The sequence below is a fragment of the Acyrthosiphon pisum genome, chromosome A2, assembly GCF_005508785.2.
Source record: "Acyrthosiphon pisum isolate AL4f chromosome A2, pea_aphid_22Mar2018_4r6ur, whole genome shotgun sequence".
NCBI lineage: Eukaryota > Metazoa > Arthropoda > Insecta > Hemiptera > Aphididae > Acyrthosiphon > Acyrthosiphon pisum.
In genome coordinates, this window is record NC_042495.1 from 115,325,749 (window position 1) to 115,347,033 (window position 21,285).

At 29.0% G+C, this 21,285-nt stretch overlaps 1 protein-coding gene across 1 annotated transcript in view; it reads left to right on the top strand.

Annotated features, from left to right (window-relative positions):
- Positions 1 to 21,285, top strand: part of LOC100163574 (ras-related and estrogen-regulated growth inhibitor) — an 86,875-nt gene that overhangs the window by 6,047 nt on the left and 59,543 nt on the right. Inside the window, exon 3 of the mRNA XM_001946427.5 lies at positions 15,144 to 15,200. Coding sequence (XP_001946462.2) covers positions 15,144 to 15,200 — 57 coding nt within the window. The remainder of the gene's footprint in view (positions 1 to 15,143; positions 15,201 to 21,285) is intronic.

A 21,285-nucleotide genomic window follows, 5' to 3' on the forward strand; every position in this document is an offset into this window, starting at 1 on the left:
TCCGCCGTTGTCGTCGCTTTCCATACCCGCTGCGCCTATTATTATTTATTCACGTTCGAATTTGATCGCGTCGAGTATTTATCAAAACTTTATTGTCATGTCTACAAGAGGAAAAATAACGCGTTTTTCCACGGGTAGATTATATATTTATAATACGTGTTTGTGTATCGCGGGAAACATGTATCATGTATATGCACAGGTATGGTTAGATTAGGTAGGTTAGGTCAAGTGACCCGTAGAGGTTCTCGAAAATATATGGGTCAAATCATTATACGACGCGCGTATATACCTATAATTACTAGGCGCCTGCTGCAGAACGCCGCCTCGGAGCTGCTCGCCGCGGCCGTCGTGCCACAGAGTTCCGCGATACCGCGCGTTAGATAACCTAATAATTACCGCGTTGATAGGAGGTTGTGGGAACCCGCCCCGCTCCTCCCGTCGCGTCGTCATCGTCGATACCTTACAATATAATAAACATGATGTATATCGATATAAGTATAATATATATATATATAATATAATAAACGTGTTGTATATTATATAGCGCCAGCCGCAGTAAATTGCTAATTCTGATATTGGCAGTGTGACGGCGGTGCGGCGTGGATGTCGAGACGTCCGTCACGCTGTTTGCGAAATTTGTTTTGCATGGAGGAAAACGTAGATACAAAATTGTTTTATCTTTATAAACCGGAATCGCGTAAACGTTTTTCACGTCTAAAAGCATCGAGATAAAGATACACTGGAGCGTGCACTCGTAAACAGAAAACGAGCCGCCGTGATAATAACCATCCCCACCACCGTACGTCAAGAAACTATTATTTGTAGTTGCGGTTTATTAACTTTTCCATGGTTTAAATTAGTGCTTTTTAAAGTTATTCAAATATATTTAAATATATATTTATTCTTATTTGTGACGGAATAGAAACTGAAAATGTCCGTAAAGAGCTAAAAATAAGTCAAAATATTTAGAAAATGTTATGGTGTATAGAAAATGCTAATATAAACATTCAGTCAAAATTGCATGTATCTACGGTAATTTGTTTAAGAGTTGCACCAAAAACCAAAATCGATTTTTTCGAAAACAGATTTTGTGTAAAAATTCTAGTTTTTCCTTAATTTTTCTTTTGTTCTTCACGGCGCTTTTGAAAACTACTGGAAAAATTATACTTTTGACCCCCCCAAAGTACCAACCAGATTCACTTTGCTATCAGAAAAGATACTGTTGAAGAAAATCCAAGCACTTTTACTGTCCTAAAAGGTGATGACAGACACAAGAAAAAATAAAAATAAAAAAAAAACACGCATCATTGTAAAATCTATACATTCATCGTTCCACTCAGAATCTAAAATCTTCATAGAAATGTAAAATTGTTAATTACCGAAAGTGCTAGAAAAAGTATATTGAATAGACCGACGGCTCGTATTATTCATGTGTGCGGCGCGCGCTCCAGTGTATTCTTTATCTCGATGTCTGAAAGTATCGTGCGATTACCTACTATTTAGTACTATACCATCCGGGTTCGTGGGGAAAACTCCTCTTTTTATATATTGAAATGTTATCAGCATTGTTACATGGATATATTATGATAAAAACGATGTTGATATAAATTTGCGTAATTCATCAATTTACTAATGAACTATTTACTATTATTTCTGAGCAGCTGTCAAATATGGTTTGATTAGGTATAGTAATGGGTTTAATATCGTAGCTGTAGCTCACGATTAAAGATGCTGTAGCCTGTAGAATTCAAAGATACGAGCTGGGAATGGAGCTGGTCTTTGAAGAAGGAAATAAAATGATTAACGTTTTTTTTTTCTTATTTTTATCACTGATATAATAAAATTAATACGCGCAAGTGTGCGACACACTGACCAAGTTATTCATCAGTTATTACGTAGCATTACATATACATATAGGTTCATATATTATACGTCATGTATTCACATATTAAATAGTGATATTATATAGAGTTGAATAATAAAATGGTAAAATATGTTTTTATATTTTGATCACTTCATATACAATATTATTATAATATACGTTTGCGCGCGTTTGGAATAATTTATTATAAAACCATATTATATTATATTTTATGCATGTAATACTATTACATTACCCTTTGTACGTATATAGGTAGGTACTATTCGATTACTATGTCATTCAAACTACAGGCGTGTGTGACCCAAACCGATTGTATTTTGATATTAAGAAAAATGTGCATGTGAATGTGACGCCCATGCGTGAAACCGTGAAAGGAAATACGAATCTATATATGTATAGGTACGATTCTATGACGATATCGCGGTTAGAATAATTTTCCCATCAGCGTATATAACGAAGATATGTTTACAGATTAATTCAATAGCTGGATATTTAAAATAAATAAATTTCATTTTGTATATTCGATCGGTGTTGTTAAATTTTTTTTTGTATCGGTTTTATTATATATTTTTTTTTATTAAAAATACTAATTTACTATTTATCTCTCTCTCTCTCTCTTTCTCTATATATATATATACGAGTATAAGAAAATTATTGTTAAAAATAAAAAAAAAAATATTTGACTAGTTTATTCAAAAATGATTTTTTTTCCAAAATTTATAAATACTACGTATATCGAATAATCACATGCACGAAGGTATTCGAATTTAAATTAACTGAATACCGCGTTTTCAAGACTATTATTATTAAATTGTCGGGAATGGTGTACCTTAACATGTTATAGTAATGACCCTATTAAAAATTATCTACCGGTCGAATAATTACGGTGATTTTGGTGTTTTATATTGATGTATTATAATATGATATACGAATATATAATTACCTCTCATGTAGATTGTAGGTAGGTATGCGTTTATGTTCACGTCACAAGTTACAAGTATGATACCTATTTAATTTGTGTATAGCGCGTACAGCAGCAACGTGCTTTCAAAGGTGAACTAATTAACGCTCAGAATATAATATTATGTAGGTATACTATAATACTGGTGGTATGCGATATAGGTATTTTTGTATTTTCAAATTGAGTGTTTCGTCCACACAGTTTGGCACCTAAGCCAGTATGATATATTTAAATATACAGAATTCCCGGTGCATAAATTCGTGGGGTAAAGTAAACAATATATATATGAAACATATAGTTTGCGTAGGTGTATACTCATTGCTCAACAAACCGAAAAAAGGATGTTGACATTTTATCTCGTCGCGGGTGCACGAACTTACCTATACGCGTGGGCAGTGGAAATAGTGTCTTGCACTCTTGCACACTAATTTTTTTCGGTGTTTGGCGTTTGAATTGAATACACAATATTGAATATAATATGTGCAATGTGCGTATATATATAACACGCACAGCACATTACGTGCCACAGATTAAAATGTGCACGATATGTATGTTATAGAATATTAAGGTACAATGTGTACACGTAAGATGCTTGAGTTCAGGGGGGGGGGGGCTGACCCGACTATAGAGACCCCATCCGAAAAATTCCTTATTTTATAAGGCTCTGTGTCGATAAATATATTCGTGTATTTTAGTCCCACGCCCGATGATACGCGTGTACCTCGATCGCGGTGAGTGTTATATTATTAATTGTTTTAAACGGCCGTATACGAAATAATATATTACTTGGATCGAATGAAGCGTTATTATTTTATTATATACGGGTATAATATTATATTATGAGTGTACGGTTACCATGGGTAGATATACTTATATTTTATAACATATTGTGCGTGTGCACAAATCTAAAATGTGCGAAATGACGCGCCGCACGCTCGCAACCGGCTTCCGGCGGCAATATGCGGTATCAAATGTGTAATGTAAAGAATAATAATAATATGTAATAATAATAATAAAATGAAAGAGAAGCGACGGCAACGAGTGGGGGACCGGCAGTAGCTGCGGCTTCACGGCGATCGCCTACAGGGTATAAACGTCACCCGGAGCGCGCGCTATTTGCATACAGCACGAATAAAAAAATAATAATAATCTGGTCTTTAGCCGCTCCGTGCATCGTACAACGATAAATGATCATAATAATGAAAATAATAGTAATGATAATAATGATAATAATAATAATAATAATAATCGATTGTTGCGAAACCGCATGCACTCGAGTGAGAGAAGATAATAATCGCCCGAGAGTTTTGTTTTTTACACATATTATCTGCCGCCGTCGCAGCCTACTCGGCGGAAGATAAAAATCGACCGATTTCCTATTTCGAACGTCCTCGGGGCTCCTCGTCAGTCAGTCCCGTTTTTCGCTGCTGACGAACGGCAAGGACCGGTTTGCTGATTTTTTATTTTTTATTTCCTTCCCGCGTACTTATGCGTACAATAATAGTAGACATGTGTTATAATATTAATATATTATGTATAACGTGTGGATTTCTCACGCATAAAACTGACGCCCTGACCGTGTACATTTCGACGTTGTTGTATTAAATAATTACGATTTAAGGTAAAACTCACCAAACGCATAAATCACTTAAATAATGTTTATGCAAACTCGTATTTATATTATATATATAATATATTTTTTCCCAACTGCCAAAGATAATAATTTATTTTATTATTATCGACGTGTGATCGTCGCCTGCAATATGTTGCGGTAGATATATAAATTGATGTAATTAAGTTATTATTTTTTTTTTCAAAACGTTTATTTGAAAGCTTCCACTTGCATTATAATTTCTTGCTTTTTTTAACTAACCTATATTCCCTTATAGATCACCAGGCACGGTGCCGATTTAAAATAAATTATGCATATACGTATGTTATATGTGAACGTCTATAATATAGTGTCGATACAGTGTTATTAACATTTACAAGTGCCTAAATGCATTAGATCTAGTCTAACGATTGCAGCAGATATCACATTTTTATCAATTCGTTTACATTTTTTTCAACGCTATTGTAAATTTTCTTATTCATTTTACTAAACTATAAAAATAATTCGTTAGAAATTAGGATAACTCAAATGTAGGTTAATATTTTATAATAACATCTTTGTATACACTGGAATGCTGTGAAACATATGCTAATTTTGTGGAATTTAATAGCACAAAATTGACTTCATAAAATTTTAATATCAGGTGTATAATATACATTATATAGTATATACATGTATAAACTACTGGTTCAACATTGTATAATTACAAAATTAAATAACAATAAAATTTTTGACAAATGTCAACTCAATAATTAATATATTATATTCTATAAAATATTCTTCCAGAATTTAAAACTAAATATATCAATTTCAGTGCCCCTTTCACTTTAAACGGACTATCTAGAATTAACTGATATGTTTTATAATTCATAAAACATTTATGCATGTACATAATATATTTAATATAATTATTATTTCTTATTTATACAATACTTATAAACTATAATACTTTTATTTTAGTGTTGATTAATGATGATAATAATGACTCACTCCCTGGTGGCCTAGTCACTCATAAATAATAAATATTTACATTTTTCTGGAGTTAATATACATGTGGCTATATAATATTTGTAACTTGAGGGAATAACGTATTGTAGAAAATGATATGTAAATTGCGTTATATTATATATATTTTATAATATAGAATCTATACAGTTCGAGACGTTCGAGTGTATATTGCTAGAATAATTTTAGAAGTTACAGTAGTTACAATTATATTCTAACTAATAAGATTTAAGTTATAACTAGGAGGTACCTAAATTTATAATATAAATGTGTATACATCGTACAAAAATTATACAATATAACCATTGTTTGCTATAGGAAGATCCCTAATTATTTTGGATATAAATTTTCATGATTTTATTATTGTATAATGTACCTATATATATATATAATATATATACACGGGCAATGCCCTTTTAATGCATGGTATACGAGATAAAATTGATGCTTAAATATTCATGTTGTATAACTAAACTTAATTTATTAAATGTCACGAAAACACTAAAGGCATTTATCCACATTGGTCTATATGGTATATATTGTATATAATATATACAAAGAATAGTATAGATATAGTATTGCAATTTTCAGAAAATTATGCACATTACACATTTTACATAGGTGTAGTTATTAGTTGTATTATGTGATTGAAAACATACATTTTTTAGAATAACATGAGGTATTTAGTATTAACTTTATATAGATATTATTAAACATAATATAACTTAAAATTATTCAAAAATATTTTAATCATCAGCTTTTTTTTACTAAGCATCGTTAAATAACTAAAGTTTGTTCCATCTTATGATGTTTTCTTTGGTGTTGGGGCATGTGTCACTTTAGACTTCAGTATAAGTATTTTGTGTTTATTCAGTTTGTATTGCGTATGTAGCATTGATGCCGTGCTTGAAGCTGATGTAGTGTTGTGTATTTAAATATAACTAAAATGATTATACTCTTGAAATATTGTTTCTACTTTCCATTTTATTTTTTTTAGTATTTTTAAATATTAATACGTAATGAAGTGAAAATGGCAAATTTAATTTGAATGTCGGTTATACTTGGCTTTAGAATATTATTCCTCTGAAGTAAATTACTTAGTATATATAGGTGAGTGTTAATTTTTCATCAATCATAAATATCAAAAGCCGACCTCATAATACTAATATTTCACACATCACACACGTACGAGTATTATGTTATGTAACGAGGCTTTGACTGTATTTGTGTAATTATGTCACAAATTAATACATTGTTACCCGAACATCGACACTATATAATTAATTCTCGGAATTATATAATTGATGGTATTATTGTCACTTATAAATACTCCAAGTGACTCCTAATTAAATTTAATAACACTCAATCTGTAGTTAGATCTATACTTCTAATATTGATAATAAATACTATTAAATAGTTTTAATATGATCAGACCACTAGATCATCTAGATCTATACCTAAAATGGTATGTTCATGTGACATTTGCTCATTTGTGTAAAACCGCAGGTTTTAAAGGCTAAATAAAATAATAGTCGCATGATGATTGCTTACTACATTAATTCTTTAATATTTTAACACTATGTATACCTTTGATTTAGTATACAATTTAATACTCTACCAAAACCTATTTTAATGCATTTTTTAACTGAATGTTTTACTATTACATATTAGGTATATTATATTAATAATAATTATTATACTATTTTTAATTTTTTTTCTAATTATATTACAAAACTATTGACATCTTTTAGCACAAAAATGTTGGTGTGTCACTTAACTTGTCTAAACATGCCATAACTTATGTTAAAATAGTAACGGTAAATAGTTGACGAAAATAAATTTAATAATCTGAATATACAATTATTTTATTACACCTAAATACGAAATTATTTACATACATTAAATTAATATTATATTATAAATGTATTAGCTATAACTGATATAAACTAAAAGATACATATTAAGAATTTTAAAAAGTATTTACTACCTGTATAATATATCTCCCCAATTAGATAGGTATCTACTTTTGTAATTTGTAAATTCAATTTACGGTCTTGTATATTTCTTAGTTATATATATATGTTGATGTACAAAGTATAAATATTAAAAGAATAATATGTTTCATTATATAGGTTCAATAAACTGATAATAAACAGTCGTTTAATGTTCAATACTTTTCCCCTTATTTGCAGTATAATGTTTTGAACATCTTTTTTCAAATATGTAATTCATGTAATATATTGTGTAGCTACAAATTATAATACATAATATACTGTAGATATAAAAGATCAAATAATGAATATTTTGTTTAGTATATCTGTAAAGGTCAGCTATACTACAGCTATAATATATCTGAGTATGCGAAATTTTTGCTTATACATGAGAAAGTATTTTTTGACAGCCCGTTTTTAATACCACTCTATTAATAACCGAGAAGTTGATGAGAATATGGCGAAATCGAAAGTGTTGTTTGGGGATCACAAAAGATATAGATACCCAATAAACTAACATGTTTCTTTTTTTACAGATACTTTATCAATCTAAGTCGTATACAGTATATTTACATGATATATATAAGCTCATATAGGTTTAAACGTTTGTATGATATAACAATCTGTTAATAAATTTTAAATATATCCATGTATGATTAATATGTAATTATAGGTGTTTTAAACGGCTAAATTAATTTTATTTAATCAAACAATTTATATCTTAAAATGGAAACTTAATTATTTCTTATGGGTTGATTAATTTTATAAAAATATTTTCTTTCTATACATTTTTAATAACGAAGGATATATACTTAAAATCTACACAAAAAAGTAAAATCTATGATAGGTAGGTATTCTTAGTCATTTTCAATTTTTAAAAAATAGAACCTCATGATATACAAAGACCAGCAGTTGTCGGAAATCGATATGGGATATAGTGGTGTGAAGTACCTAATATTCAATATTATGTGATGATAAATAAAATATTTCTAAATTAGAAAAGCCACGCTGGTCGTTAACTGATATTCCATTAACATTTCTCAATAGTAGTCGGTACGATGGACCCATTGTTTTTCTCTTAGAGGACCTATACTCGTACTGAGAAAATCAAAAAAGATAATTTCATCAATAAAACAATAATATATTCTTCATTATAATATATAACATTTGATAATATAACTGAATAGTAGGCAGTCGTAAGTGAAAAACTGCTATTGAGCAAAATCCCTGTATTATTGTGTCTGCTGCAGAACAGTGAACACGATCTGAAAACGTAAACAATAAATATTTTATTATCTTTTAATAAAACAATGGGGATACTGCGAAATTTTAAAGGACGAGGAGTAAACAATCACGCAATCGTAGAATAGACTAAGTACAAATTATAATATGAGAAAAAAATGATTCATTGTGTTATTTTAAAAGTAAATAAAAAAAAAATATGTATACAAATTATGCTAACCTGACCTCTTGCATTTATAGACATCATATATACAACATTCATTATTGTTCCCGCTGTTTTAATATTTATACACGAAAATTAGATCTAAATCGAAATATTTGTTGTGCAGTAAACCATATATTCCATATAATTATTGCTTATATTATGATAATTTTAATACATATTATAATTATATAATATACCTATTATAGGTATAATGTATAAGTAGTTTTATATTCTTTAATAATTGTCTATATCAGATTTAATAATATGTATCTTGCTTCTTAATTTTATTCAGAAAACAGTTCAACATAATATTATATACTATCAGATATTTAGAAATTCTATCACGTATTCTTCACTAATGTTATTTTTTCTTCAACATATAAATTTAGATATTCAGCCGCTGGAGATGAAATCGCTCTTTATATAAGGTATATTTCACAGTAAATAACTATGTAAACAAATTGATAACCTGTCCAAATTTTCATTAAAAAAAAAATATTTTATTGTTTTAAATTAATTTTATAGCAACTACTTATATTATACTTTTTTTTCAACTTCATAAAAGTTGAAATAAGTATATCTATCTAGACGCCTTCGAATAATTTTAATACGTAAACGTATTATTTTAAATGTGCTGAATGATACGTTTGTGGTATCATATACTTAGAAATTATCAATAACATATTATCTTTTTTTTCTAGGTATTTTAAGTTTGTAGTATATATTATTAATTAAAATTGTCATTTAAGTAAATATTGCAGTCCTGTAGATTTTACTCTAACAATACATGTATAATATATACAAAATCGTGAATTCGATAGAAAGTAATGATTAATATATTTTTTTAATATTTATCGTATAATATTACACGCGTCATATTTATTTTGTTAAATTTATAATAATGTAAATTAATAACATAACAATTCAATAGTTGTACCTACACTTATAACATTTAAGTCTAGTTCGGTATTTTAAATTCTTATATTAGCATATTATAGTTAGTGTAGCTACAATTTTTTTTTAATATAGTGATTAGTTGTATTATAATAGCCTACTACTTATATTACATTTATGATTTATTATTTATTTGGATATCTTATTCTTATAGCAATTTATGATGTTGTGAATAATATTTTAAAGTGTAAGAGTGAAGCTAGGGATATGATTTTGAGAAATTTTGTAAAACATAGCTTATAATATAGATTTATATATCCTATTATAGAATGAGCCCTTACATAGTAGGTACAAACCCAGTAAAAGGATTTTATAAATCTTACATAATCTATTTAACCAACAATTTTTATAGTTGATGGATCACTTTGTAAGCTGTACTAATTGCATTATTGTAATATTAATTATGACTTATGTTTAATTTTGCACGGTTTATAAAAGTTATATTTAGATTAAGTCACTCATCTTATGGTTGGTGACAATTATTACTTATATTAGCATCGTCTTTCTATTTATTATTATTTTTTTTTTAATGAAGAAATAACGCTCTGGAGTTTCGATTCTCGACATAAATACCATTGAAGTAAATGTCCATATCCTTATAATCAACCTATATCCAATATCCATTGGTTATTATCAAGCTTAAAACGACATTTTATGAAAAATAAAGAAATCTTATCTCCGACGTCTGGACAATAACGGTTTACACTATATATTCAACATATATATTACATATAGCCATTGGATTATTGGAATATATATATATTTTGTATAACGTATCTACTGATTTTTCATTTGTACATAAAACGTGTCTGTATGGTCCTTATTATTCTAAGAAATTTCAAAACAACATACGCATCATTATGTACGAGAAGTATAAAAAAGAAAATTATTTTACTTTTACCATTATAATATTACTATAGCTGATATTCGATTATCCGTCAAATACACTTCTGATAAACAACTATTATGGCCTGACAGTATAATAATAATAATAATAAGAATAATATAATATAATATAATATGTATTATGTAGAAAGTGATATCTTTTTTTCTTCAAGTATTCGTAATAGTCTTTTTTTCGACCCAGACCTTTCAGATCCTTGACCCGTTTTTTTCTCAGCCAACTATATATATGTGGGTGATATTGTGTTTGAAGGGAGACTAGGAAAAATATGTGTGTATAATATATATATATACAACATACGTATAGCCTCCCTCGGGCGAAAGGTGATATTCGATGTAATAATAAAGGATGACCGAGTTTATGAAAACTTTTGAAGATTACCAAAATCTAGGATATATAATATAATATAGTACAAGGTCAGTATCTGAAATGACCTGGTTTTTGTTTAGCGTATGACTTAACGTTTAGCATTTTGTAGGTAGTGTACCACTACCAAAAATAATTAAGCTATAATTATAAATGCATATGGCTGCAGGTTGCCAGCTTTTTATAGTATTTAACCACCGTATTATTCATTTCGGTTTTTTATTTTTTTGTTTAATATTCTACAACTATTTTAATTGTTTTTGTACTGTCTTATGTTACCTTATAACAATATAAGTGTTTATACCTTACTGCACTAATGCAATACAACTAAAATAATAAATTACTCATGGTAGGTATATTACATTACAATTAATTAAAATAAAATTTAAATTTTTACACACTTTTAATATTGTCATCAAATTCCGAATTTCTTTTATAAGTTTCAAATTGTTTTCGTATGTTATTCTCTAATCATATAAATATTCATTACTCATTCCATTAATTAAAATCGGCAAGATTTTTCACTGTTATTTAATATTCTATTAGAATATGATCACAACTTCTGAATCATACATTTAAGCAAAAAAGTATTAAATTAAATTATAAACATATTATATTTCTTTGTTTACCAAGCAATAATATTTAACAGAGCAAAATAAATTGAAAGGAAGGTACACACAACACCTTTAAAATAAGTTATCAATCATTGTTTAGGTACTATTTACCTACCTACCTCAATTTAATATTTATATTCTTGTTTGGATACTATTCTATGTATGGAAACTTGTTGGGATTTTCAAATCTTTCCCTGTTAAATAAATGCTAATAAGCGGTTAACCTTTTTAATTGATAATAAAATCTTTATAGTTCATTTGTTTTTTAAGGTATATGGTCGTCTGTCGAGTATAAGTTTAAAAACCAGAATGTGCATAATATTATTTACTTACCCAACAATTTGATTAATTAATTAAATTTTCGTTTACGTCGATCAAAATATTATTTTACTGATGTTTGTTTAAAGAACTTATACATGTAGTTTTTATTATTACTTATTATTTTTTCAGTGGTATTTATATAAACCTATGTGGCTACGATCACAATTACTAATTAATATATTAAATATTTGATACAGAATGTTACACGATGAAAGTAATTCATGAGTGTGCATTATTGTTGACATGTTATAACGTATGTCGTTAGTCGTTATATATATATACAAGAGTAGTATTATAAATGTAGTTTTGTGATATTCAATGCTGTAAGCCGTATAGTATAAAATTAAGTTAAATTTATAAAATAAAATATGCATTTATACATAGAAGTAACGCATACTCACATTTTAAATTAATCAATTTAAAGAAAAAAATAGGAACGATCCCCAACTGGTTTTATTTTTGTCATTTATTCGAACGAAAAAAAATTAACAGACATTATTTAATACCTACCAACTAACGACTACTGTAACTTTTAAAATATAATAAATAGCTAATTTATATATTTTGCTTTAATAATTAATAATATTTTAAAACAAGAACTAAAGTATTTTCTCGAAATCTTAAGAGGTGGTTGAGTGGTCACTACTTTCTGTCTATCCGTACAAATATTTGAGATTGCCCACCATGAATCATTTTACAATGGGAAAATACATTTTCAACCATTACAAATATAATAATGATATATATCTACATTATCGAAAACTATACTTATTTTCAATAATTCATAGTGTACCATACTACCATAATAATATACAGTACACATATTATTATGTAAGAGAAGTTTTACATTTAACTTGAACATATATAAAATGTAGCTTGTAATGAAAACTACATATTAATTTGAAACAAATATGTTGTTTCGCCAATTTCGGTATTCATTTCTGCGCATTCATATATAGAATAGGTATCTATAATAAGTTAAACCTATTGCGTGATATTCTATTCGAATTTATGATACGTTTAATAATTTGTTAGTACAATAATTTATATTTCCTAACGATTAATGCATAGTGAATTATTATAGAATATGTATTATAATTAACTAGTAGTAGCATAATCATAAATATTAATAATTTGTTTAATGAAAAAAAACCGTATTTTTTTCTCTCTCTTACGATATTCGATCGTTGTACTAAAGTATCGAAACACGAAAACTGATTTAATTACAATACGTGTACGCAGACCAACTATAAAAAAGTGTTGAATGAAAATGTCTACTCGTAGGCATTATAATGATGTATATACCTCGTCGTCGTCGTACATGTATGCCGTATCCATACACACATGCGTCAAACATTAATAGGTAATCATTTTATTGGATTGTCATTTTAATAAAATATAGAAGGTTGTGGTGAGTGATGCGGCCCGGCAAACCGCAAGCGTATAGTGTTCAATGTCAGATCCCGCCTTAGATATGTCAACGTAACAATATATAATATATTGACATATTGTGTACAGGTACTTTCAATATATTAATATAATATCTGTATAGATGACGTCTGGAATTTTTTTTTATCACACATCAATGTTTTATTATTACGGCACACACGCTAGAGCGTATTTATTTTTCGTACAGCTCAGTTTTTCCCTTTCTTTACATCAGTGGGAAAAATCAAAATATCCAAAAATATCTTCTTTATACTATATAGTAAATACACTTAAAAATTCCAAAAATCACAATTTGAATATATCCATAATTTAAACACAAAAATATGGGTGAAGCATGCTCAAAAAATCACCCTCTATGCGTATCCGTCTGCCATTGTAACGCACGGCAGTGTTTATCGTCATCCGTGTTAATTTTCTGTGTTCAGATCGCTTGAATACCTACATTATACGGTAAAGACCAACGATGACGGGTGTTCACTGTTCTTTGGAGCCATTTAAGCTAATCTAAAATACGACTTGCCACCGAACCGAAATTGATTCCTCGGAGTCCTAGGTAGGTACCGTTTTCCCGACATCGGCGTGACGCGTGTGCGTCGATGAGCGGTGGTCGTAAATGATTATTAAAATCTTGTTTTGACTGCGGCATGTTTTAAAAATATATTTGCCATTAATTTTATAATATCAACTCTACTCGTATATTACAAATTATAATATAGATAACACGTTAGTATTTATATTTATTACTTTGTGTATTAATTTAATCTAAATCAATTTATTGAAATTTAGATAAATAAATATATTGAATTTTTTTAATTTAAATAACAGTGGTATCTTAAGATTTAATTATGTACCATTAGTAATTAATATGAAGCCATAAATGAAAATGATGGCTTGTTGTGTACTTATAGCGGTAGGTATACCTATATATTATTATGTATTTAATATTTATGTTTATTAACGGACACACAATAACTGGTCTATAGAGTAAAACAAACTACCTACTCAGTTGTAACTAAATACATCATCGGAGGTTTACAAACATATAAATAAGGAAATGAGTATTGGTAATCGTTATTCAAAAACAAATTCACACAATTTATTTGATAATAAATTATAACAGTGGACAATCTCGTTATTATGCTTACTGCTTAGGTATAAATTATAATTGTTCAAAAACTTGAATAGTTTTCTCAATTATTAATATTTACTGTAGGTATGGCCGTGTGGGTATAGGTACTATTATTATTATAGTTGTCTATAGACTATAATACTTATACTATCTAAATAAAGAGGCATGTCAGCTAAAATTTCATTTTTGCTATCGTCGCTCATGTTCCCCAGACATGGAAAGAATAATACTAAATGGATAATGTGGATTATTATTATAGTAATATAGAGCACAATATTTTAGCGTTTATTCCAAGTCTGGGGAACATTTTATCACAATTTTATGCGCAGTGTTATCGAGCTGAAATGCCAGTTTATTTAGTCATGATCTCGACCTATACATTACAATACATTATTATCACTAAATTATGTAATAAATGACGAGTTACAATAATTAAATTGAAAATTTAAGTATTTGTTTTGTTTTATTATGATACAATTTAAAAATGTTGAACTTTATTTTGTTACAGCTGTTACGGTTCGATACCTGACAAAGAGATACATCGGAGAATATAGTTCAAACACAGGTAACATTTAATTACGAATATAATGACACATAATGTTATATATTTTTATTTTTTAAGAGGAGAAAGAAAATATTGATTTAGAAATTAGTTATGATTTTAATTGGGTACTGGTCACTGGATAAGGCATCTAATATAACGCAGTGGTGACACTATACTGTTCTAACACTTTGTTGAAGAATACCTATGTACCTACAACCTACCTATTATGTATAAATATTCTACTATTTATTGTATTATTGTCTGTCCAGTGTATAATGAAATTCTCAACATTCTCGTTATCGTTTCTGATTATTATGTTGAATATATAATATTATAATGAAACAGTCGACTTCAATACGTTTTAAGACAATAATCGATATATTAGATAAAAAGTGACGGAAAAACCATTATGTTCAACGCCATAGTTGATTTTATGATCATTAGAGGAAAACGTCTTTGATTAAAAAAAAGTCTACTCCATTGTAAGATTCATTTTAATAACTAGATCTATAGATATGCGTTAACAAGTTATTACCTTTTTTTATACCTTACGTCCACCATCCACGCATTTCTTCGAAAATTCAAAAATAAGTACTTCTGTGCAGTGACCGTAGTAGGTACCCATCTTATAGTGGTTATCAGAGTATAATTTTATTCAAAATCAAATAGGTTCAAACCTAAAATAATTATTTTTACTCTTCGATGCCAACGCACATATATATATTAATTATTTGGATTTCGACAGTTTTATCTTTGAGTTTTACTGTTATATTAATTGTACTCACACGAAACAAGATTTAATATATAACTGGTCTGTAGTGCGGGGTTATCGTACACAATAATCGTGTGTGTATATATATTATATATGGGGTCGTAAAAAGTTGGAGTTGTAAAATCGCTTGAATCCTCACACTTTTGATTATGCGCGCCTATACGCGGTAAGAAGGTATTTTTCCTTCGTCTTCTGCAGCAATGCACCGGGCACACGGATATTCGAATATTATTATTATTATTATGTTTATGACACCTCTCGATCTCGATATTCTTTTTACATAATTACTAAATTACCCTACATACTCATTCTACCGAACACCCTGCGGATAAATTATTACAATCATTATTATGCATACGGAGCGTTTCAAACGTCTACCTCGATATCACTTTTCAAAAACAATGAGCGGTCGCGCGTACTCGTATACCGTACACTCACTGTTGTGCACCTATGTTGTATATAATATACGTATAGGATTTCTCAGCGCAAGTAAAGCCAGCGGCTATCACGCCCGCGTGCTCGCGATTCCTCATAACATATACACATATTATTCATGTATAGGGTACACGACGTACACATTATATATAAAAATATTGTTCACAGCACAATATTATTACACTTTTGAATGGGTGGCCACGCGAACACATTTAATGTATAATATAATATAATATAATGTATATACACTATAAAGTATAAACACGGTAGATCTAGTTCATTATTGTAATAGAGATTGATTTTTTTTCTATCTCTGTTCGATTTGCATCGCGTCGAACTTTTCTTCCATATATTATTATTATATATCTTGCAGCTTACCTAACCTAACCTGGAGGTAGTTATTTATGTACCTATGTATAACGTATATATATATATACTATTTTTGTATGCCCGAGTCGCGGGCACACCGTATTTAAAAACAATGATCAATACTATACTAGAAGTTAAATGTATTGGTGAGACAGTGGCTGCAGCCGCCTCTCACCTCCCGAAATGTTAAGATAATTTAAAAATTATTTTAATGGTCTATGATAGTCGCTCGAAAAGTCTTAAATTGTATTTAAAATATAAAAAATGTACTGTAAGTATTATAACTTTTCAGCTATCTATCTGTGCTAGTACGTATTTAATGTGTAAAAGTGTAAAAGTCGATCAGCCACCCCCCGAAAAAAAATCCTGGCTATGCCACTGTGGTGAGGTTATTTCTGGAGTATTCCTCCTTCTTTAGATCGTCTTCTGTCGATATTTTACGTTAACTATCAAGTATTAATATCAACTACCCAATATTAGTAATAATAATTTTTTATTCTTTATTTTTTTAATTTGGATAAACGCCAAAGATGGCTTAAGTACAGCATAATATATATATATATATATATATAATAACATAACAATAGTAATAAAATACAATAACATAATATGACATACATTCCAAACTTATATAAATATTAACTTATAATAATAATATAAAGAACTATTCACTCAAATCTCAATATCCAAGACTAAACAATACGTGCACCCTGTGTTGGGCGAAAATCTTTAACACTTATATAAATACTTATAACACTTAAATATTATAATTAACCTATAACTTTTACGATCAACAGTGTTTAGAATACATATTTTATGTAATTAGTAAATATAAAGCGTTAGAATTAATAATGGAGTTTGATTAATTTCACTACTTATAGGTATTAGACATTTTTTTCATAGTCAAATTGTTTTTATTTTCATATAAACTAATATACTGAAGTATTACCAAACCCAATTAGCGTATGTTTAATGGAATATATCAATTTTTATCAAACCTTAGATGTAATATATTTGTAACCTTCAATTATCGGTTTAAATGATTAAATCATATTATAGTGTTCTTGCCCAACGCTGACCCAGCGGACCACCATGCCGCGGCCGCGGGGAAACGCATGGGCCATATACCGTACGACATGTTGGACAAAATCAGTATCCGCGTCGGGTTTCGATCGTTATCCTTTCGATAGTGAGAACCTATATGTATATAGACATATAGTACTATTACTATACGCGTATTGTTCACTATATCCGCTGTGCATGGTCAGGTACCTATGTAAACATTTATAAATACATAATAATATACTACAAATGAGCATACCCGTTGAATGTAGGTCGATTATAACTTGTACTACAAGGAAAATATATCTCCGAGTTCAATGCCGAACTCGTTAGTCGCCACTGCCGCCATGCGATGACGATGGCTCGGCGGCTGACCGTATGACGTATATTGTACGTATATTATTGTTAATATTATATAATACAAAACGCTATAGGTATTGTACCTATATGTAATATCATAATACAATATTATTATGTACGAGGACGACCATCGAAATTAAAGAGAAAACACAATACTTGCAACAGTGCAGGGTATTAAACGTGAATACATATGGTAGTGGATAAATGTGTATTATTATAAAATATACCTACTATCGCGCGCGCATCGGACTTTGATGAAGAACTCCGATCGAGTGGTTCGACGCATACTGCAGCGCGTCGGGAACATAATATACAACACTCGCAATAGGACGTGGCCACGGTCGACAATACGCGTTTTGTACTCAAGTCAGGTCCATATGTTCGTATACCCTTCGCCGTTCAAACCGTCTATATTACGTATAATATATATAGAAGACAGCGTATAGTGCGATGGAAATATAGATACATATATGTATAATATTTATAAAACTAAAACGCATAACCAATGTATAATATTAATATTGTATTATGTATAGGTTAGCTGGAAATTATATTTAAACGCGCCGCGAGCGGATAAATAGATTTATTGTTATTATTGAATTATCCTATCGGCAACTTATGGACATTGGTTTATAAAATTACATACATGTATAACACGATTAAAATTATAATAAGTGATATTATTTACAATAGGTGCATACAATTTAACCAAACCACCTTGCAATCGATATATAGAACAATTTTTTTTTTATCTTCAAGCGTCAAGCCCTTCCCCTCCTGAATATTAATTTGCTTATTAGGTTATATAACCTTCCACGATTTCGGGAGGCTTTTTCTTAATAATATATCTCAACATCCGTTACGAGTTAAATTGTTTTCACCAGTATTTTAGAGTCTCCCCTCTCGAATATTTGCATCACTGTATCTGTATAGGATGTAGATTAATGGCGGATTATATTATATTATATACAATTCACGCACGCCGCTGTAATACTTAAATCATAAAAACACGCGTTACTGCACCGAGACGGCGGTGGCGGTATATTTTACTACTTGCACTACACACCTGCCACCTGCTGCTACAGCGGCGCGTTTATGTATAATATGTTTGGACATTTATTGTTTATAATAGTAATAATAGTAGTAGTAGTAATAATAATAATAATAATAATAATAATAATAAAAAAGTCTGCAGTTGGAGAGACGTTTTCCTAGTATGGAATATATATTATATTATGTACCTGTTTATTAAGATCCAAAACAAAATTTAGTGTTCTATTATCTAAATATCCAATATGACTTATTATAGGTATGTATATCATAATATAATAATATACGAACACAAGCAGTTCATCAGCGTTTAAATTATTAGAAAACACAAAATATTTTAATAGTTGAGGAGGTACATAATATAGTCGCTATATTATATTCGCTTCTTGCGTGGTCCATTATAATAATATGCCACAGTTAACTATACCGACCACGTCTCCCATACACCTATCTATAATGCTATTAAAGCAGTAGTATATTATTGTTATGTACGTCATATTATTTAATATATCGTTCGACCGTTGTAAATATCGCGTGTCTTCTGTTCTCCGCAGTGTAGTTGTTACAATATATTATTACCGGTGGCGATCTCGTGCCACAGCCGCCGCGGGTAATTCGGTATAAACGAGCAATCAAAAAAAAAGGTCCGACCTCGCCCCATTATATCTATACTATAAGAATCTCGTGTTATATAAATATGACGATACTCCTATGGTTAATGAAGATATTTAGAACACCCGCTAAGTAAATATGAATAATATGAACGCGGGTTTGTAACATTATTATTATTATTAGGTATTATTATCATTATTTTTAATTAATCAACGGTTGATTAATTTTAAAATAATAATAATAATAATAATAATGAACAATGATTAATGCTCAGAGTAATCGAAATTATCCGTTATTATATTATAGGCTTATACAGTTACGAGGTTAGACATCAGTGACGTCCGCCCAGGGGGGGGGGGCTGTACCCGTAAGAACTTAAAATTTTGATCCCCCAAAATACCAAGTAGATTCAACTTCCAACTAGAAATTACATTGAGAAAGTTGAAAATTGAAACAGTTTTACTGCTCTAAGGTGAAGACAGCGAACAAACGTAAGAAATTTTACAATATTGTATAACCAATACATTAATCGATTTGCTCTGAAACAAATATAATCTACTAAATAAGTTTTAATTTATATTACATAAATATGGTATACCATTTTATCACATACTTTTTGTTATCATGAATTAATCTGTTAGTTATGAAGTAAACTATACTTATCGTCTGTGCAGATCAATTGAAAAAAATAATTATTAGGTATTTGGCTTAACAAATTCTTAGGTATGCCTTACTGGAAGACATCACCGAATTATTTATCAATAGGTATTCAATTTCATTTAACATGATACTCAAGAAAGCCCAACGTGAATGCCTCATATAAATTATATACTATAATATACCTAAGTTAATGTTTCAAGCAGCATATTTATACGTTTTAAAGGGTATCAATGGTTTTTTTTAAGTTGTAAATTGATATTTTATCCTTGTTCGTCGTTGTATTGATTTCAAAATTATTTTTCTAGCTTACAACTTTAAGCTTTGGCAGTTCGGCCGAATTCAAAATAAATATCAAATTAAATATAAACCTAAGTTCTATTGTAGAGTACATTAATTGAAAATAAAATTTAATTTGGTATACGCATTTTGTTTTTCACTATCTACCAATAAACTAAACAATTATTTTGCTATACCTACCTATTTCGTTTTCTGCGTCTTAAATAAATTGTTGTATTGTTATATTATTAATCTGATATAGTTAATAACGGTTGTAATCATTACAAGGGGTACTTATATCAATATTTTTTTTTACATTTTTTTCTATCCCAATAATATACTATTCTGGTGTGATATTCAAGTCGTGTTCAATTTAAAAAAAACGTATACCTAATGTATTTCTATTATTTGACGTTTGTCAGAAATAAATTTAAAAATCATTGTTAACATGCATTTAAATTAATTTATTATTCAATAATATAATGCAAATTTATCATGATTCAACGGTTA